General features: G+C 40.4%; 1 protein-coding gene across 6 annotated transcripts in view; it reads right to left on the bottom strand.

Moving 5' to 3' along the window:
- Positions 1–18,229, bottom strand: part of NRG3 (neuregulin 3) — a 1,214,780-nt gene that overhangs the window by 33,755 nt on the left and 1,162,796 nt on the right. For all 6 annotated transcript variants that reach the window (XM_069571557.1, XM_069571555.1, XM_069571558.1 and 3 more), the window contains exons 5-6: positions 16,233–16,335; positions 8,812–8,938 (exon numbers count right to left, since the gene is read on the bottom strand). In XM_069571557.1, the coding sequence (XP_069427658.1) occupies positions 8,812–8,938; positions 16,233–16,335 (230 nt within the window). The remainder of the gene's footprint in view (positions 1–8,811; positions 8,939–16,232; positions 16,336–18,229) is intronic.

The following is an 18,229-nucleotide window of genomic DNA, read 5'->3' as shown; positions in this document are numbered from 1 at the left end:
GTGATGCAAAGAAATAGAGGAAAACAATAGAATGGGAAAGACTATAGTCTTCAAGAAAATTAGAGGTACCAAGGAAACATTTCATGCAAAAATGGGCACAATAAAGGACAGAAATGGTATGGACCCTATAGAAGCAGAAAATGTTAATAAGAGGTGGCAAGAATACACAGAAGAACAATACTAAAAAGATCTTAATGACCGAGATAACCCTGGTGGTGTGAACATTCATCTAGAGCCAGACATCCTGGAGTGTAAAGTCAAGTGAGTCTTAGGAAATATCACTATGAACAAAGCTAGTGGAGGTGATGGAATTCCAGTTGAGCTATTTCAAATCCTAAAAGATAATGCTGTTAAAGTGCTGCACTCAATAACCCACCAAATTTGGAAACCACAGCAGTGGCTACATGGCTTATATAGGTCAGTTTTCATTCCAATCCCTAAGAAGGGCAATGTAAAAGAATGTTCAAGTTACCACACAGGTGCGCTCATTTCACTTGCTAGCAAGGTAATGCTCAAAATTCTTCAAGCCAGGTTTCAAGAGTAGGTGAACCGAGAACTTACAGATGTACAAGCTGGATTTAGAAAAGGCAGAGGAACCAGAGATCAAATTGCCAACATCCATTGGATCATTGAAAAAGCAAGAGAATTCCAGGAAAATATATATTACTACTTTATTGACTAGAGCAAAGATTTTGACTGTGTGGATCACAACAAACTGTGGAAAATTTTTCAAGAGATGGGAATACCAGACCACCTTACTTGCCCCCAAAGAAATCTGTATGTGGGTCAGGAAGCAATAGTTAGAACTGGACATGGAACCACAGACTGGTTCAAAATTGGGAAAGGAATACATCAAGGTGGTATATTGTCTCCCTGTTTATTTAACTCATATGCAGAATATATCATGTGAAATGCTGGGCTGGATGAAGTACAAGCTGAAATCAAGTTTGCTGACAGAAATATCAGTAACCTCAGAAATGCAGATGACTCCACCCTAATGGCAGAAAGTGATGAGGGACTAAAGAGCCTTTTGAAGAAGGTGAAAGAGGAGAGTGAAAAATGTTGTATTAAAACTCATCATCTAAAAAACTAACATCAGGACATTTAGTCCCATCACTTCATGGCAAATAGATGAGGAAGCAATGGAAACAGTGACAGACTTAACTTTCTTGGATTCAAAAATCCCTGCACATGGTGACTGCAGCCATGAAATTAAAAGATGCTTGCTGAAAAAAAAAAAAAAAGATGCTTGCTCCTTGGAAGAAAAGCTATGACAAATCTAGACAGTGCATTAAAAAGCAGAAATGTCACATTGGCAACAAAGGTCCATCTAGTCAAAGCTATGGTTTTTCCAGTAGTCATGTAGAGATGTGACAGTTGGACCATAAAGAAGGCTGAGCACTGATGAATTGATACTTTTGAATTGTGGTACTGGAGAAGACTCTTGAGAGTCCCTTGGACTGCAAAAAGATGAAACCAGTAAATCCTAAAGGAAATCAACTCTGAATATTCATTGGAAGGACTGATGCTGAAGCTCCAATACTTGGGCTACCTGATGTGAAGAACTTACTTATTGGAAAAGACTCTGATGCTGGGAAAGATTGAAGGCAAGAGGAAAAGAGGACAACAGGATGAGATGATTGGTGGCATCATCGACTTAATGGACATGAGCTTGAGCAAACTCTGGGAGATAGTGAAGGACAGTAAAGCCCAGTCTGTTGGATTGAAAGAGCTGAACATAACTGAGTGTCTGAACAATGACAACAAAACTTCTAAATGACACTATGCACAAGGGCCATGACACTTCCAAGCCTAACCACAAAAGTTCAAAAAGTGGGCAGTGGCCCAATTCCCAAGAGTTGGGATACTCCTCTCATTAGCCTGTGAAACTGCCGAGCCAATAAAACTAACTACCCCATATTTGGGGCAGTTTACTGTCTTCCAAAATGACCCATATTCTGTCTATGGAATGTATATCTCTCTAAATAAACCTCCTTTCTCTTTACTGTGACTGCCCTTTAATTCTTTTCTGAGCAAAGCCAAGGACCCTCACTTGATAGCTAGGCCCAGGGACTCACCCACTACTTAGGGCATGACTCTCCTCTTGTGCTCTATTTTTCCAGCAGTGAATGTGGACACTCAAAGGCTAGTCATGCCCCTGGTCTTCAGTGAGTCCCCGGGACAGGATCCAAAGTTTAATAATGGCCAGCTAATAGACACAGATGGCTTAACCTCATTTCTATGACCAACTCTTGGTCATTTTTCTCTTCCCTGACTCTGTCAAGCCCCACTGTTTCCCTTCCCTACTCCCTTGGAGTAACAGGAAAATTTGGCCTTGGAATGCAGCATGAAGCAGGGCAAAGACTAATAGAGTTTTGCCAAGAAAATGCAATGGTCATAGCAAACACTGTCTTCGAACAACACAAGAGAAGACTCTACACATGGACATACCAGATGGTCAACACTGAAATCAGATTGATTATATTCTTTGCAGCCAGAGATGGAGAAGCTCTATACAGTCAACAAAAAACAAGACCAGGAGCTGACTGTGGCTCAGATCATCAACTCCTTATTACCAAATTCAGACTTAAATTGAAGAAAGTAGGGAAAACCACTAGACCATTCAGGTATGACCTAAATCAAATCCCTTATGATTATACAGTGGAAGTGAGAAATAGATTTAAGGGCCTAGATCTGATAGATAGAGTGCCTGATGAACTATGGAATGAGGTTCGTGACATTGTACAGGACACAGGGATCAAGACCATCCCCATGGAAAAGAAATGCAAAAAAAGCAAAATGGCTGTCTGGGGAGGCCTTCCAAATAGCTGTGAAAACAAGAGAAGTGAAAAGCAAAGGAGAAAAGGAAAGATATATGCATCTGAATGCAGAGTTCCAAAGAATAACAAGAAGAGATAAGAAAGCCTTCTTCAGTGATCAATGCAAAGAAATAGAGGAAAACAACAGAATGGGAAAGACTAGAGATCTCAATAGCAAATGAAGCAACTGACAAACAACTAATCTCAAAAATATACAAGCAACTTATGCAGCTCAATTCCAAAAAAATAAACGACCCAATCAAAAAATGTGCCAAAGAACTAAATAGACATTTCTCCAAAGAAGACATACGGATGGCTAACAAACACATGAAAAGATGCTCAACATCATTCATTATTAGAGAAATGCAAATCAAAACCACAATGAGGTACCACTTCACACCAGTCAGAATGTCTGTGATCCAAAAATCTGCTAGCAATAAACACTGGAGGGGGTGTGGAGAAAAGGGAACCCTCCTACACTGTTGGTGGGAATGCAAACTGGTACAGCCACTTTGGAGAACAGTGTGGAGATTCCTTTAAAAATTGCAAATAGAACTGCCTTATGACCCAGCAATCCCACTTCTGGGCATACACACCGAGGAAACCAGAATTGAAAGAGACACATGTACCCCAATGTTCACTGCAGCACTGTTTATAATAGCCAGGACATGGAAACAACCTAGATGTCCATCAGCAGATGAATGGATAAGAAAGCTGTGGTACATATACACAATGGGGTATTACTTAGCTGTTAAAAAGAATGCATTTGAATCAGTTCTGATGAGATGGATGAAACTGGAGCCGATCATACAGAGTGAAGTAAGCCAGAAAGAAAAACACCAATACAGTAAAATAACACATATATATGGAATTTAGAAAGATGGCAGTGACGACCCTGTATGCAAGACAGCAAAAAAGATACAGATGTGTATAACGGACGTTTGGACTGAGAGGGAGAGGGAGAGGGTGGGATGATTTGGGAGAATGGCATTGTAACATGTATACTATCATGTAAGAATCAAATCACCAGTCTATGCCCAACGCAGGATACAGCATGCTTGGGGCTGGTGCACGGTGATGACCCAGAGAGATGTTATGGGGAGGGATGTAGGAGGGGGGTTCATGTTTGGGAATGCATGTACACCCGTGGTGGATTCATGTCAATGTGTGGCAAAACCAATACAGTATTGTAAGGTAAAATAAAGTAAAAATTAAAATTAAAATAAATAAATAAATAAAAATAATAAAATAAAAAAAAAAGAAAATTAGAGATACCAAGGGAACATTTCATGCAAAGATGGGCTCGATAAAGGACAGAAATGGTATGGACCTAACAGAAGCAGAAGATATTAAGAAGAGATGGCAAGAATACACAGAAGAACTGTACAAAAAAAATCTTCACAACCCAGATAATCATGATGATGTGATCACTAATCTAGAGCCAGACATCTTGGAATGTGAAGTCAAGTGGGCCTTAGAAAGCATCACTACGAACAAAGCTAGTGGACGTGATGGAATTCCAGTTGAGCTATTTCAAACCCTGAAAGATGATGCTGTGAAAGTGCTGCACTCGATATGCCAGCAACTTTGGAAAACTCAGCAGTGGCCACAGGACTGGAAAAGGTCAGTTTTCATTCCAATCCCAAAGAAAGGCAATGCCAAAGAATGCTCAAACTACTGCACAATTGCACTCATCTCACATGCTAGTAAAGTAATGCTCAAAATTCTCCAAGTCAGGCTTCAGCAATACGTGAATCGTGAACTCCCTGATGTTCAAGCTGGTTTGAGAAAAGGCAGAGGAACCAGAGATCAAATTGCCAATATCTGCTGGATCATGGAAAAAGCAAGAGAGCTCCAGAAAAACATGTATTTCTGCTTTATTGACTATGCCAAAGCCTTCGACTGTGAGGATCACAATAAACTGTGGAAAATTCTGAAAGAGATGGGACTACCAGACCACCTGACCTGCCTCTTGAGAAATCTGTATGCAGGTCAGGAAGCAAGAGTTAGAACTGGACATGGAACAACAGACTGGTTCCAAATAGGAAAAGGAGTACGTCAAGGCTGTATATTGTCACCCTGCTCATTTAACTTATATGCAGAGTACATCATGAGAAACACTAGGCAGGAAGAAGCACTAGCTGGAATCAAGATTGCCGGGAGAAATATCAATAACCTCAGATATGTAGATGACACCACCCTTATGGCAGAAAGTGAAGAGGAACTAAAAAGCCTCTTGATGAAAGTGAAAGAGGAAAGAGAAAAAGTTGGCTTAAAGCTCAACATTCAGACAACGAAGAACATGGCATCCGGTCCCATCACTTCATGGGAAATAGATGGGGAAACAATGGAAACAGTGTCAGACTTTATTTTGGGGGGCTCCAAAATCACTGCAGATGGTGACTGCAGCCATGAAATTAAAAGACGCTTACTCCTTGGAAGAAAAGTTATGACCGACCTAGATAGTATATTCAAAAGCAGAGACATTACTTTGCCGACTAAGGTCTGTCTAGTCAAGGCTTTGGTTTTTCCAGTGGTCATGTATGGATGTGAGAGTTGGACTGTAAAGAAGGCTGAGTGCTGAAGAATTCATGCTTTTGAACTGTGGTGTTGGAGAAGACTCTTGAGAGTCCTTTGGACTGCAAGGAGATCCAACCAGTCCATTCTGAAGGAGATCAGCCCTGGGATTTCTTTGGAAAGTATGATGCTAAAGCTGAAGCTCCAGTACTTTAGCCACCTCATGCAAAGAGTTGACTCATTGGAAAAGACTCTGATGCTGGGAGGGATTGGGGGCAGGAGGAGAAGGGATGATCAAGGATGAGATGGCTGGATGGCATCACAGACTCGATGGACATGAGTCTGAGTGAACTCCTGGAGATGGTGATGGACAGGGAGGCCTGGTTGCTGCGATTCATGGGGTCGCAAAGAGTCAGACAAGACTGAGCGACTGAACTGAACTGAACTGAACTCCCTTGAGACAGGAGGTACCTAGGCGCCCCAGGATAAAGAAATTGGAGATAAGTTCCCTGTGGGCTGAAACTCCAAGATAAGAATAACAGGCCAATGGAGAGAGAGGAGGCTTGGCCCTGACCACATTAAAGATAACAAAGCACATATTTCTCATTCTTGCAGTTAGAGAAACACACATGCATAGAAAGCTCTTGGAGATCAAAAGAGGAGTGATGCTGAGTCTACCTACCCACAGTCCTCTTCAGGGGAACCTATCTTGGCTAAGAGATACAGATGCACATATAGTAGGATCCTACCAAATACTCAGAATCAGGCAGATCTAAACAGTTGGCCAAAGGATAACCAGAAGAAATGCCCCATATAAGTAATTCAAACTACCCTGAGGGCACGGCTCTCTCTAAGTCTGGCTGTGTATCTTTCCATACATTCTAGACTCTTTTTCCTCCTAATAAACACTCCGTTTCACTGCTTTCTATATTTTTGTGGGGATTCTTTCTCTGCAAAGCCAAAGGGCCAGACCTCGTCATTGGCCACTGGTGCAGTGACTAAGGTTTGGTGTTCTCACCCCAAGACCGACCTCAGTCTCTGGCCGGGAACCAAATCCTGCTTCAAGCTGCTGCAGGCTGAGCCAGCCAAGATCACCCTCATTCTCCTTTTCAAACACCCAGTCACCTCTGTAAGGATAGAAGCTGTGTTCAAACAAGATTCTCTTCTGTAATGCAACAGTATATCACTAATCAAAAATCTGTTCTCATTACCATAACTAGCCTCTGGCTTTATCTGTGATAGGTTCAGTAGCTAAGAAGCCCTCCATTATAGTATTTGTTTTACAGCAATGGGATAATACTCATTAGAAATCACTAACAAAAACATTTGCTCTGTTTCAGAAAAGAACAATCCCTACACACAGCCGTGATTACAAGCGTAACAAAACTTTCCTGGGAAGTGATTATGATTTATGAATTCTGTATTAAGCATCTAAGTACATCTGTCACACACAGCATAACGGCGACTTTCTGGGTAATGATTTCCCAAAATCGCAAATGATGTTTAAATTCCCAGTGATTTACACATTTGGAAGGGTGTGAGTGTGTCTTGGGTGATTGTGCATTAAACTCAAATAGTAGGTTTATACCACCACCTTTGTGCTTTCCTTCTGGGTCTCAGAATCTGGAAGTGCAGTCTTGCATGGGGGCAAAGAATTGCTACCCTGACGGGAATGTTCCAGTATGTCTTAGATGGCTTTTGTGAAATGGAGCAGGACCCATGGAGACTTCCTGGGTACACATCCTTTCTGTGTCCTCATTTATTATGTTTAGGAAATAGGCATTAGTCAGCCTCCTTGACCATCCTTTAGTTGTAAAGAGCAGATTCAAACAGTTACTAATCAGAGGAGGGAGGGGATACAGAAATGAAGGGGGAACAGTCAGTAAAGGATAGAGCAGCATGGGGCAAAGTCCTGGTTCCTTTTCATGAAATACACATAACAATTTCTTTCAGTTCTGCAGGAACTAAGACCCCCACCCAGAGAAAGGAAGGCAACTTCAGGTTGAACACCAGCTTTCTGAAGCACCAACCTGTCATTTCACCATAGACCAATCAGAAGAACAGACTTCCCTGGTGGCTTAGATGGTAAAGAATCCACCTGCAATGCGGGAGACCTGGATTTGATCCCTGGGTTGGGAAGATGCCCTGGAGAAGGCAATGGCAACCCACTCCAGTATTCTTGCCTGGAGAATTCCATGGACAGAGGAGTCTGGTGGGCTACAGTCCATGGAATCACAAAGAGTTGGACACGACTGAGTGATTAAGTACAACACAATCAGAAGACAGTCTGCACAGAGTGGAAGATTACAAACCCTGATCTCCTCCCCAAACAATTCGATTAACCCTTTAAAACTGCTCTTTAAAACAGAGCAGAATCTTGTTAAGTTACACTTGTCTCTGGAGTACTGGGTTTTGAACAGTGAGCAGCAGAACCTGACTTCAGTAATATTTGCTTATCTTTAGCGTTTTTCAATATATCTCAGAAATCATGAAAAACTACTTTAGAAAGAATACAGAATTCGAGACTTCCCTTGTGGTCCTGTGGCTAAGACTCCATGCTCCCAATGCAAAGGGCTTGGATTGGATCACTGGTCAGGAAACTAGATCCCACATGGTGCAACTAAAGATCCTCTAAGCCACACTGCAACTAAAGAGTTGTCTCAATTGAAGATCCTGTATGCTGTAATTAAGCCCCAGAGCAGCCACAAACAAACAAAAAAAAAAAAGAAAAGAAAAGAAAGAAAGAAAGCAGGATTCAAAGAGCTTGTATTTAACTTCAAATTCTGGTATCTGTTTAAGGTGTGGTGTTAGGAAGCACCAATCCCGGGAATGCAACTCTCCCTTCCCATGTTTATGAGCTTTGATTTTCCTCATACCCTTTAGTTCTGAGTCGTGTGAATACAGTATGTATTCTTAGCATTCCCTGGGTTTATTCTTTCTGCTTATTCTAGTCTCTACTCCTTGGCTTTCTGACTCCCTGATGAACCTTTCCTATTCTTCAAAATCCAGTTCAAGCCTGCAGTTTTTGCTGCCTCCACTTCTGCCCCCACCACCTCCCTTTGGTGTCTTCTCCCACCTCTGTTGCAATAGCAACCCGCTCATCCCACAACCCTCTTCTGGGTGTCTGTATTTTTTCACTATGCCAGTTTCCATACAGTAAGGAACATTGTACCCCTAGTGCCTAGCATAATCTCTGACACGAGGAAGAATTCAGTAAGTTATTATGGAACAAACAATTGAAGCTCTTTTTGCTTCCAGAGATTAATTATGTTACAGATTGTAATCAAGAGCTGAGAATTAATTTTTCTTTCCTTTTTCCAGTATTGTGTGCACACACAAAAATGCAACATGATTTAAAGAAAAATCTACAGAATACTGAAAAAAATAGGCAAGTCTGATCACAGGTTCTGCATCCCCTCTGGACTGGGAGCAGGGAGAGTGGCTGTGGGAAGGGATGTATGGGCATGTCACTTACATTTTGCAGCTGGACATGATTCTTCACCAAGTTTTCGGACTTTGCCATTGTGCTAGATGCTTTGAGACTGTAGTTTTTACCATTGTGTGGCTCTTTCAGCTGCTCTTGAATTTGTTTAGCTTGTTTCCTGCAAGTTTAAATAAATCCATGTATAAATAGTCACATAAATTTATGCCTGTTTTTTTGAGGTTCATTCACTCCCAACATCTATACTTGTCATTTTCTATAGCAAGATAAACTCAGTTAACAGAGAGTCCTCCCTTCATTTTCAACCCCACCAAGAAATACTTGGCATAACCCATTAATAACCCGGATTCACACCCCATGGCACTCTAAAGGCAGAAATGTAATGCATGGTCCTCACCCTACTGGATGTAAGAGGTCCTTAACCTTGAGTGCTCAGCTAAAGAGAATTAGGAATGCTCTGAAGTTACAAGTAGACAACTTTGACACTTGGACCTAGCAGCCACATATAACATTTTTGCAAAGTTACGTTTATATCTGTCCATTTCAGATAGGTATAGCTTGACTGGATAACTTGCACACATGCCATAACAGGGGTCTGTTTTCTTTTTTACAGTTTAAAAACACTTCATTTATTTTTACCATCTACCCTCAATGCAGAATTTATTAGAACTTTTGTAAATAATAAGAAAAAAATTAACTCCTGAAGGAATAATTTATAAGTAATAAAAATAAACTCTTGAAAGATGCCAAGCATCATTTGAAGTGTTTTACATGTCTTAGCTCACTTATTTTTCACAATAATTCTGTATGACAAGGCACTAATCCTATGCTTATTCAATAGATGAGAAAACTGAGGCACAGAGAAGTTAAATAATTTGTCCAAAGTCAAACAGCTAGACAGTGGTAGAGCTGGGTTAGAACCGAATGAATCTGGCTGCACAGTCCTCATTTTGAGGCACTACTCACGACTGTCAAACCACTTGCCCATGGCTACACTGCTTCTTGGTGGGAAGGCTGAGACTAGTCTCAGGTTTTGGATTCCAAGTAAATTACCCCTGCCTGCAAATGTGGAGTGACTGTTTGAACTGTACAAAGTACTGCCTTATTAGCTGCTCTCCTAAGAGCTTTATAGAAATTAACTATCAACAAAAGACCCAGTACCCATGAAACAAACAAGCAAACAAACTTCACAGAATCATATGCCCTAGACTTCTGCCTCTTTCCCCAGGGTCCACGCCAAGGATAGAGCCTTTGGTGGCGACTGTTCACCATCTCTCCAAGTGAGTTTTTTGAGGTAGACATCCCTCTATACACTATGGGCTTGAGTATCAGAGGGACTGAGATTTGAATTCCAGCTCTGTGTCCCAACAGCTTTGCTTTGATTCCTCAGATCAAAATGACTGATTCCCCAAACTTCTGTGAGCCTCAGTTTCCTCCTCTGTCAATGGAGTTTGGATAAGCTCTCTTCCATAAATACTGTGGACATGTGGAGAGTATTAATCAGTTACACTCAGTATTAATCAGTTACACTCCTCATCACTTAGTAAGCTTAGTTATATGGGCAGATGACGGAATCAGGACACTGGTTCAGACATAAAAGAAGGGATCTTGTTAATTGCCTCTCTCACAAGCAAGTCACAGAATTGCTACAAGAATTGGAGGTCTATGCATTATCATCTCCTCTGAATTTAAAATACTCATGTGATGTCATTCTGTTTAAATATTTATCTTTTCAATTATTTGGGGGGCTTTTATCTCTAGTACTCTTAGTTGTTTTAATATACTTGTAATAGTCTATCTACTTCCTAACAGCTAATCTGTAGCCTGTTGTTAGAAACAAATCTATGCTATCAGCATTTTAAGAAGCACAGGAAAGCCACAGAATCCTGTCAGGGACTCACTGATGAAGCAGATGGGAGATGAGGAATTTCTGCTGGAATAAGTCATCAGGAGGCAGTGAAGGGGGCTTCACACAGAGGAAGAACATGATCATTTTTCCAAGAATTAGCTGTAGAAATACTAATGATCTTTTCAGTAATTCCCTAATTCAGCATTTGGGAGGTGTAAACATCTAAAGGAATTTCCTCATAGAAATGTCTGATTGCATTTCCTAAATCCTTTTAATAATTTGCTTTCCTTTAGCCCCCTCTTACCTTGTCTTGACTCACTAATACTCCAGAACATATGGGCTTCCTTTTCTAACCTGCCTCCTTTTTTATCATCCCTCAGCTCTCTCAAGGCACACATTTTTGCCCTTTCGTCCTCCCCTCAGCAGATGGGAACAAAGGGAAGTGAGAAGCATCTGTCTGCAATGCCATCAGCTCTCAGGAGAGCAGTGGCTCTGGGGAAGACAAGATACAAGTATTGCACACTGGAACACACTAGCCTAACAATGTCAGTGCGATTTCTAGAGTTCAGTGAGTTTTAAGTTGCTCTGGGTCAATTCATCAGGAAGAAATGAGACGTACAGGGGTGGGATATCAGACCCAACAAGTCCATCAGGAGATGCTGTTTGTGATGCTGCAGTCTGGTTCCCTGCGGAAGCAGACCCTGAGACGGAGATCGTGTGCAGGATTTTTATTAGTGAGGTCTCTTAAGATCGACACCTGTGGAAACTAAGCGAAGGAAGCAGGAAGGGGCAAAAGGAGTTGGAATGTGATGCAGCCTCCGGAGAAAACCTCAGCAAATCCCACAGGGAGCTCTGAAGCTGGTGTGGCTTTCACCCCAAGGTGGGGCAGTGGTCTAGGCCTTCAAAGCCTCACACTGACCTGTCATCAGATGCTGGCTGTCTCAGGTCAAGGAACTCTTATAACTGTGTACTAGCTTATATTAGTACTTATGTGTACTAACTTACAACTGTGTGGGGACTAAGGCCACCACAGAGGAAGAGAATCATAGCATCATATCAGAACACCCGTTGCCTGTCCTTCAGTGCCTTGCTTTGTGATCTAAAATCTCTTCAGGGGATGAGATACAGTCAGGGCAAGTTGTAGCATATCTGTTTTCTACCCCTAGCGTCAGTTCCCCTTTTTCCTCCTGTGCTTTCTTAGTTGTGATAATTATTTGTCCCAGTTCCTGCTCCTGGAACATCCTTCTGTTGCTGTTGTTCAGTCACTAAGTCACATCCAGGTCTTTGTAACACCATGGGCAGCAGCACGCCAGGCTTCCCTGTCCTTCACTATTGCCTGGAGTTTGCTCAGACTCATATCCATTGAGTCGATGATGCCATCCAACCGTCTCATCCTCTGTTGCCCCCTTCTCCTCCTGCCCTCCATCTTTCCCAGCAGCAGAGTCTTTTCCAGTGAGTCGGCTCTTCTCATCAGGTGGCCAAAGTAACTGGAGTTTCAGCTTCAGGATCAGTCCTTCCAATGAATATTCAGGACTGATTTCCTTTAGGATTGAATGGTTTGATCTCTTTGCTATCCAAGGAAGTCTCAGCAGTCTTCAGCACCACAGTTTGAAAGCATCAATTCTTCGGTGCTCAGCCTTTTTTGGTTCAACTCTCATCCACCATTACTCCTGGAAAAACCATAGCTTTGACTATATGGACCTTTGTGGGCAAAATGATATCTCTGCTTTTTAATATGCTGCCTAGGTTTGTCATAGCTTTCCTTCTGAGGATCAAGTGTCTTTTAATTTCATGGCTGCAGTTACCATCTGGAGCGCAAAATCACCTCCAAAATCACTGTTTCCACTTTTCCCCCATCTATTCCACGTCCCCACCCCCACCCCCCACCGATGTATCTCTTTTCCTATTTCAATTCATTTTCAGAGTTCAATTATGTCTTTCATTTCCTAAGTCTAATAAGGACTCCCGCTGCCAGCCTTATACTTCTTAGCCCATACGAGTTAAAAGTAAAAGGGAAATCTAGAAAAAATTTATAGTTGCCATATGAGCCGTATCAGCCAGATTTGAAAGGCTCAATTAATGGTTCCATTAACTACTTATCGGAATACTTGAACTTTTTGGAATTGATGAGAAAAGAATTTATTTCACTGTGACCTTCAAAGTGGTTGGGGTTCAATTAACTCAGAAAATTCTGTGAATTCAAGAAGGTGTTCCTTACTTCTACCTCTTCTTGTTACCTATGTTCAAACTTTCATTGGCTAATAATGTGCTGTAATATTCTATCAGGTGAGGTCATGCCATATCACAGATGGCAAGAGAATGGAGAAAGGACCAGAGTGGCAGGACCCGAATAATTATGGGAAGTAGAACAAATAACCAAGAGAATGTTTTGGTTAAGTCCTGATTCTCTCTGGGCACAGTAAATTCCAGTGTATAGGATGGAGTTTCAAGTGAATTTATCAGGAAACCAATGATAGACATGTCCCAGAATCCTAGAAGACTTAGGACTTCCAAGATGAGTTTAAAAAAAAAAAGTATACACATTGAAAAAAAAATCTTATAATGTTTGAAAGCAAAGAAAAAGTAGAGCCTGTTTATTCTGCTATCCCTAAGTTTTCTGGAGGGAATTAGAATCCCAGGAATGAGGGCAAAGAAACTTGTGCCAAGGTGTTAAAAAAATTTTACATCACTTTCAGCTATATAAATTAGATGCTTGGTGTGCAATGTGGCCTTCCTCTCAGAGAAAAATAAAGGAAAACTATGCTTGGAAATTGTCCTAGAAGAAGGTAATATTCTCTAAGTCTCTGATGAGAACTACAGCTCCAGTTGGAAGAGTCTTCAAATTTCATTATTCCTTTGTTATTTTTAGACATATATATATATATATATATATATATATATATATATATATATATATATATATATATATATATAATAAATATGTGTCCTGGCTGGGCAGGCAGAAAAATAACAGCTTCCTGATTAATCATCTCCCACTGGTTCAGTCTTCTGAGTCTCCCATTATGCATAGAAAGTTGAACAGTGTTTCCATGAAAACCTCTGACACCTTGCTGAGCCCCAGGAGGATGTGCTCATCACTGAGCCCACTTGCAGCCCACTGAAGGAGAGGCTAACAGCTCTGAAGACAGAAATCCTCTAGTTACCCAGCTGTTCTCTGTTCTTGTGACTGTTGTTATCAGTCTTTTCTTTAAGTGTGGTACAACTACAGATTATATTCCAAAAATAAGTGTTTAACTACTTCTTCATAGTAATTTGCATATTGTTAAATACACAGCTTTCTCCCACACAGCACTTGCAAGGTGACTCTCCTAATGCCCTGCTGAGTGTGATTAACCCTCTTGTGCTCAGGGAACTCTACTCACCTTGCAGCTACCCTGCCTGTAAGTTCCAGTGTGTAGACATCCTAGGTGTTAACAACAACAAGGCTTCAATGAGTATTTACTTTTTAAACACTATGCTGCCTTCTTTACAGTATTATCCCACTAATCCTTAAATTCTCTAAGGTAGACATTATTTTTGGCCATATTTTAGCTATATTTTACCAAAATGGAAATCAAGGCTGAATGTAATTTCCCTAATAATACTGAATAAGCAAGTGGCGGACTGAAGATGTGAATACAGCTTAGGCTGATGCATGTAAAATCCTGACCATGAAACCATGTAGCCTGTTAAGAACATAAAGAGCTATGGACTGCAGCAGGGCACAACATTCTTGATTCACCTCAAGCAGTTTCACCATCTAGGGGGAGGACCACATGAGTCAACAGCTGGGTGGTGAACAGCATGCAATTTAAAGTAGAATTGTAGAGATGCAAAGACCCGTTGTCAATTTCCTACTGTGGGGCTTTGACAAATCAATACTTTAAAATCAAATTCTGATGCGATTTGAAAAATTGAGCAATAATGCATAATTTCCATTGTTGTGAGGATTGGGAGATAATGAATGAAAAGCCCAGCATCCCTGATAAAGTGTTCAAAACTGAACACTAACAACTACCACAGTCAAGAGTTGCTTAGGAGACACAACAATGAAATATAATGTAGTATCCTGGGGGTGGGGGGAAACAACAGCAAAAAAACACATGAGGTAAAAACTAAGGATATATGAACTTAGTTAGTAACACTATTCCACCACTGTCCTACTGTTTGTGGCAAAGGCAGCATACTAACGAAAGACATTAAAAATAGGGGAAATTGTGTCTGGGCTATATTGGATCTATCTGTACTATTTCCATGGCAATTTCAAAAATCTAAACCTATTCTGAAATAGTTTATTAAAAATAATAGTTACTAATTTTGGATTCATATCTGAGGCTCTATTATTTCTTAAAAGTGCTGTTCTTTTTGAAGATAGACACACAACATGCAGAAAAGTATCACAGACTATATTTGGAAACCGATCCATTTTTAGAAGGGCAAGTGGGTAGAAAAATACAAGTCCAAAGTAAAGCAATTACTTGTTGGCTTGGATTCCAGACAAGCTGTAGGAACAGAATCTATGCCAGCTTCTCAAGGCCTGTCTACCTTACAAGAAACCAAGCAGTATAATAGTTTTATCTGTATTTCTTAAGGGCAGATCATGTCATTTACATAAATAAAATACCTTTGCCAATGTTATTTATAACATGTATATGTAAACATATATGTATATACACATGCATACTTATAAATACATGTGTATATTTTTAATTCTACTTTGGTGAAGTCGCTTAGTCGTGTCCGACTCTTTGTGACCCATAGACTGTAGCCTACAAGGCTCCTCCCTCCGTGGGATTCTCCAGGCAAGAGTACTGGAGTGGGTTGCCATTTCCTTCTCCAGAGGATCTTCCCAACCCAGGGATCGAACCCGGGTCTCCCACATTCCAGGCAGATGCTTTAACCTCTGAGCCACCAGGGAAGATCAAAGAGTACTGGAGTGGGTTGCCATTTCCTTCTCCAGGGGATCTTCCCAACCCAGGGATTGAACCTGGGTCTCCTGCATTGCAGGGAGACACTTTACCGTCTGAGCCACCACGGAAGTCCTTCAGAAAAAAAAAAAAAATGCTTTTGGTAGAAGATTTGGTTTCTTGGCAAGGTAAGCATAGGGCATATTCTAGATGTCCATACTAACTGGTGAACCAAGGTAGATTTTATAGTGTTCATATTTCACATTTGGCTAGAACCTTTATGGGTATCAAATAAAATACTATAAAAGGAATAGAGTTTTGTTGTTGTTTTTTTTTTTCATTAAAGGTTAGATGTTCAGCAGTGACCTCTCTTTTCAGAAGAGTTAACTCCTTAGTGACAGGCTGATGTTGAGCCTTTAATTCTGGCAGGCCATCAAAAAATGCAAAGAACACAGAGTGTTCATGATCACAGAGAAGAATGATCACTATGTGCATCAAAGATGAACCACACACACACATACACTTATGCACACGCTGTACACACTCACCACAGGCTACCAAAGATTCAGAGTCATTTAAGGATGTCTGATGGGCCCATGTGCACAAAATCCTTCTGCCTAGAGCTCAGACTGAGAACTTAAAGACAAAGTGCTTCCTCTGAGAAGTAACCTTTGAACACTTGAGAGAAATGGTCTTACTTGCTTTTGAAGTAGAACGCTGCACAGAACATGCCCACGATGACAATTCCAAAGATGATACATGAAATTGACAGCACCTGCCTTTGATAAACTTCTTCACTCTCTGCGAATTTAAAAAAGAGAATTAGAATGGAAGTTAGCATGGCTCAGCAGACACAATCTCCATAGTTGTATTTTTGAGCTGGTAGGAGCCTTTCAAAGCCAAGTTTTTTTGTTCCTGTCATCAATAGGAAAACACGAGGACATTACTACAATTCAGTGTCTTTGCAGTGGTCTACAGGACAGCTGGGTTTTTTTTTTTTTTTTTTGTATCTGCCTGGGCAAATAGAACTCATGTATGGATATCACAATTACAAATCTTATCAAAAGAATTTTCATGACTTTAAGACATAGTAGGAGCATTTAAACATGATGGTGGGGGTCCCAAATAATCTGCTATCAGAAACTTCCTACTCCAGTGATGACCTCCAATTTATGTGATACTGATGACTGTGTTTTCTGATTTGGTCCCTGGCTGTCAGTCTCCCATTCATCCACCCACCACTATGACTGACATGAATGAGAAAGGACTTCAATGTCCATGTGAATATTTACTTAGTCATCCTGTGACCTCCTCAGTACCAATAATCTGGCAAAATAACCTCAACCTCTACTACCACGGTTATATCGTAGAGCTTCTTAATGTAGAAAAACAAGAATTCAAAAACAAACCATTTCAATTTTTGGACATTAACATTTATACTTCTAGCACACTTGCTGAAATATGTCTACTGCAACAGTTCTTTTATCTCATCAAGACCTTTCATCCATAGGTCTCAGAACTTTCTGTTAATTATCCTCCTCTTGTCTTCATTAATTTCTTTACATTGCACAAGACACTCTGGTCTATTTACCTTCCTTCCTTCTTTGTCCCTCCCTCTCTTTCTTTCATCTTTCCTTCTTTCCTTTCTTCTTCCTTTCGGTATTCCTCTCTCCCCTTTCCCTTCTTTCTTCTCTCTTTTCTCCCTTCCATCCATCCACTCATCATGCACTGTATTTCTCTTTGGATATGACTGTACATTTTAAAGTTTTGTTGTTGTTGTTGTTGTTGTTGCTGTTGATCCTTCAGTAGTATGTTAGGAAACAATGTACTAAAGAACTATTCTCTCTCCTTTCCCCTCTTAGGCTTTATTTCCATTTTTAATGTCTTTATTCAGACTGGACTATCAAAAAAAATAAAGACAGAAAGCAAACCTAAGAGAATATCACATTATCCACATTTTTGAATAAATGAAAAGGGGCAGTTATGTGGCCCTGGCAAGATTTGGTTGACATTTAAATTTGGAAAGATTCAAATTAAAGAGAAAAAAAGTATGTCATTGAGACCTTGTTTGGACATATACCATCTTAAAGAATGTCATTCTTTTCAATCTTTGAAGTGAACTTGGAAACAAGTAGGTAGATCTACCAAGTTATAAAGAATTTCATTTCACTAAGTTGCTCTGAGTTGGTGACTCTAATGGAATAAGTATGACTTACAGATAATAATCTACTCCACCCTGCTTCTGCCAATAAAAAGAACTATGCAGATGGTGGATTATAGTACCTATGAAAACAAAAGAGGTAAGACTGTGTTCACTACAAGAATGATTTCTGCATAAAATTAACAGGGTGTTTTTGTTCATTTTTTGAATCTAGTCAAATATAGCTTGGGAAAATGCACAAAATCAATTCTGAGTTTAAATCAAGAGTGAAATTAAAACTCCAAAGACTGTGAATGGATTTATAGACCCAGATGGAGTTACAGTGCTGGTACTCTCAATGCCTTTGGTTCAGAGGGCTGCACAAGAACAAGCTTGGAGAAGGACAGGAAGCAAGGAGTTGGAAGCCTGGCAATTTTTGCGTTTGACTTTCATTTTAGCCACCTCTAATATGAGTAACAAAAGATATATTACTTTACCTTTATAAATTTTAATTTCTACCTAAATAAAGGCTGCTGCTACTGCTACTGCTGCTAA

This window comes from Ovis canadensis, chromosome 25 (assembly GCF_042477335.2).
Source record: "Ovis canadensis isolate MfBH-ARS-UI-01 breed Bighorn chromosome 25, ARS-UI_OviCan_v2, whole genome shotgun sequence".
Lineage (NCBI taxonomy): Eukaryota > Metazoa > Chordata > Mammalia > Artiodactyla > Bovidae > Ovis > Ovis canadensis.
This window is presented reverse-complemented; position numbering and strand designations above follow the sequence as displayed.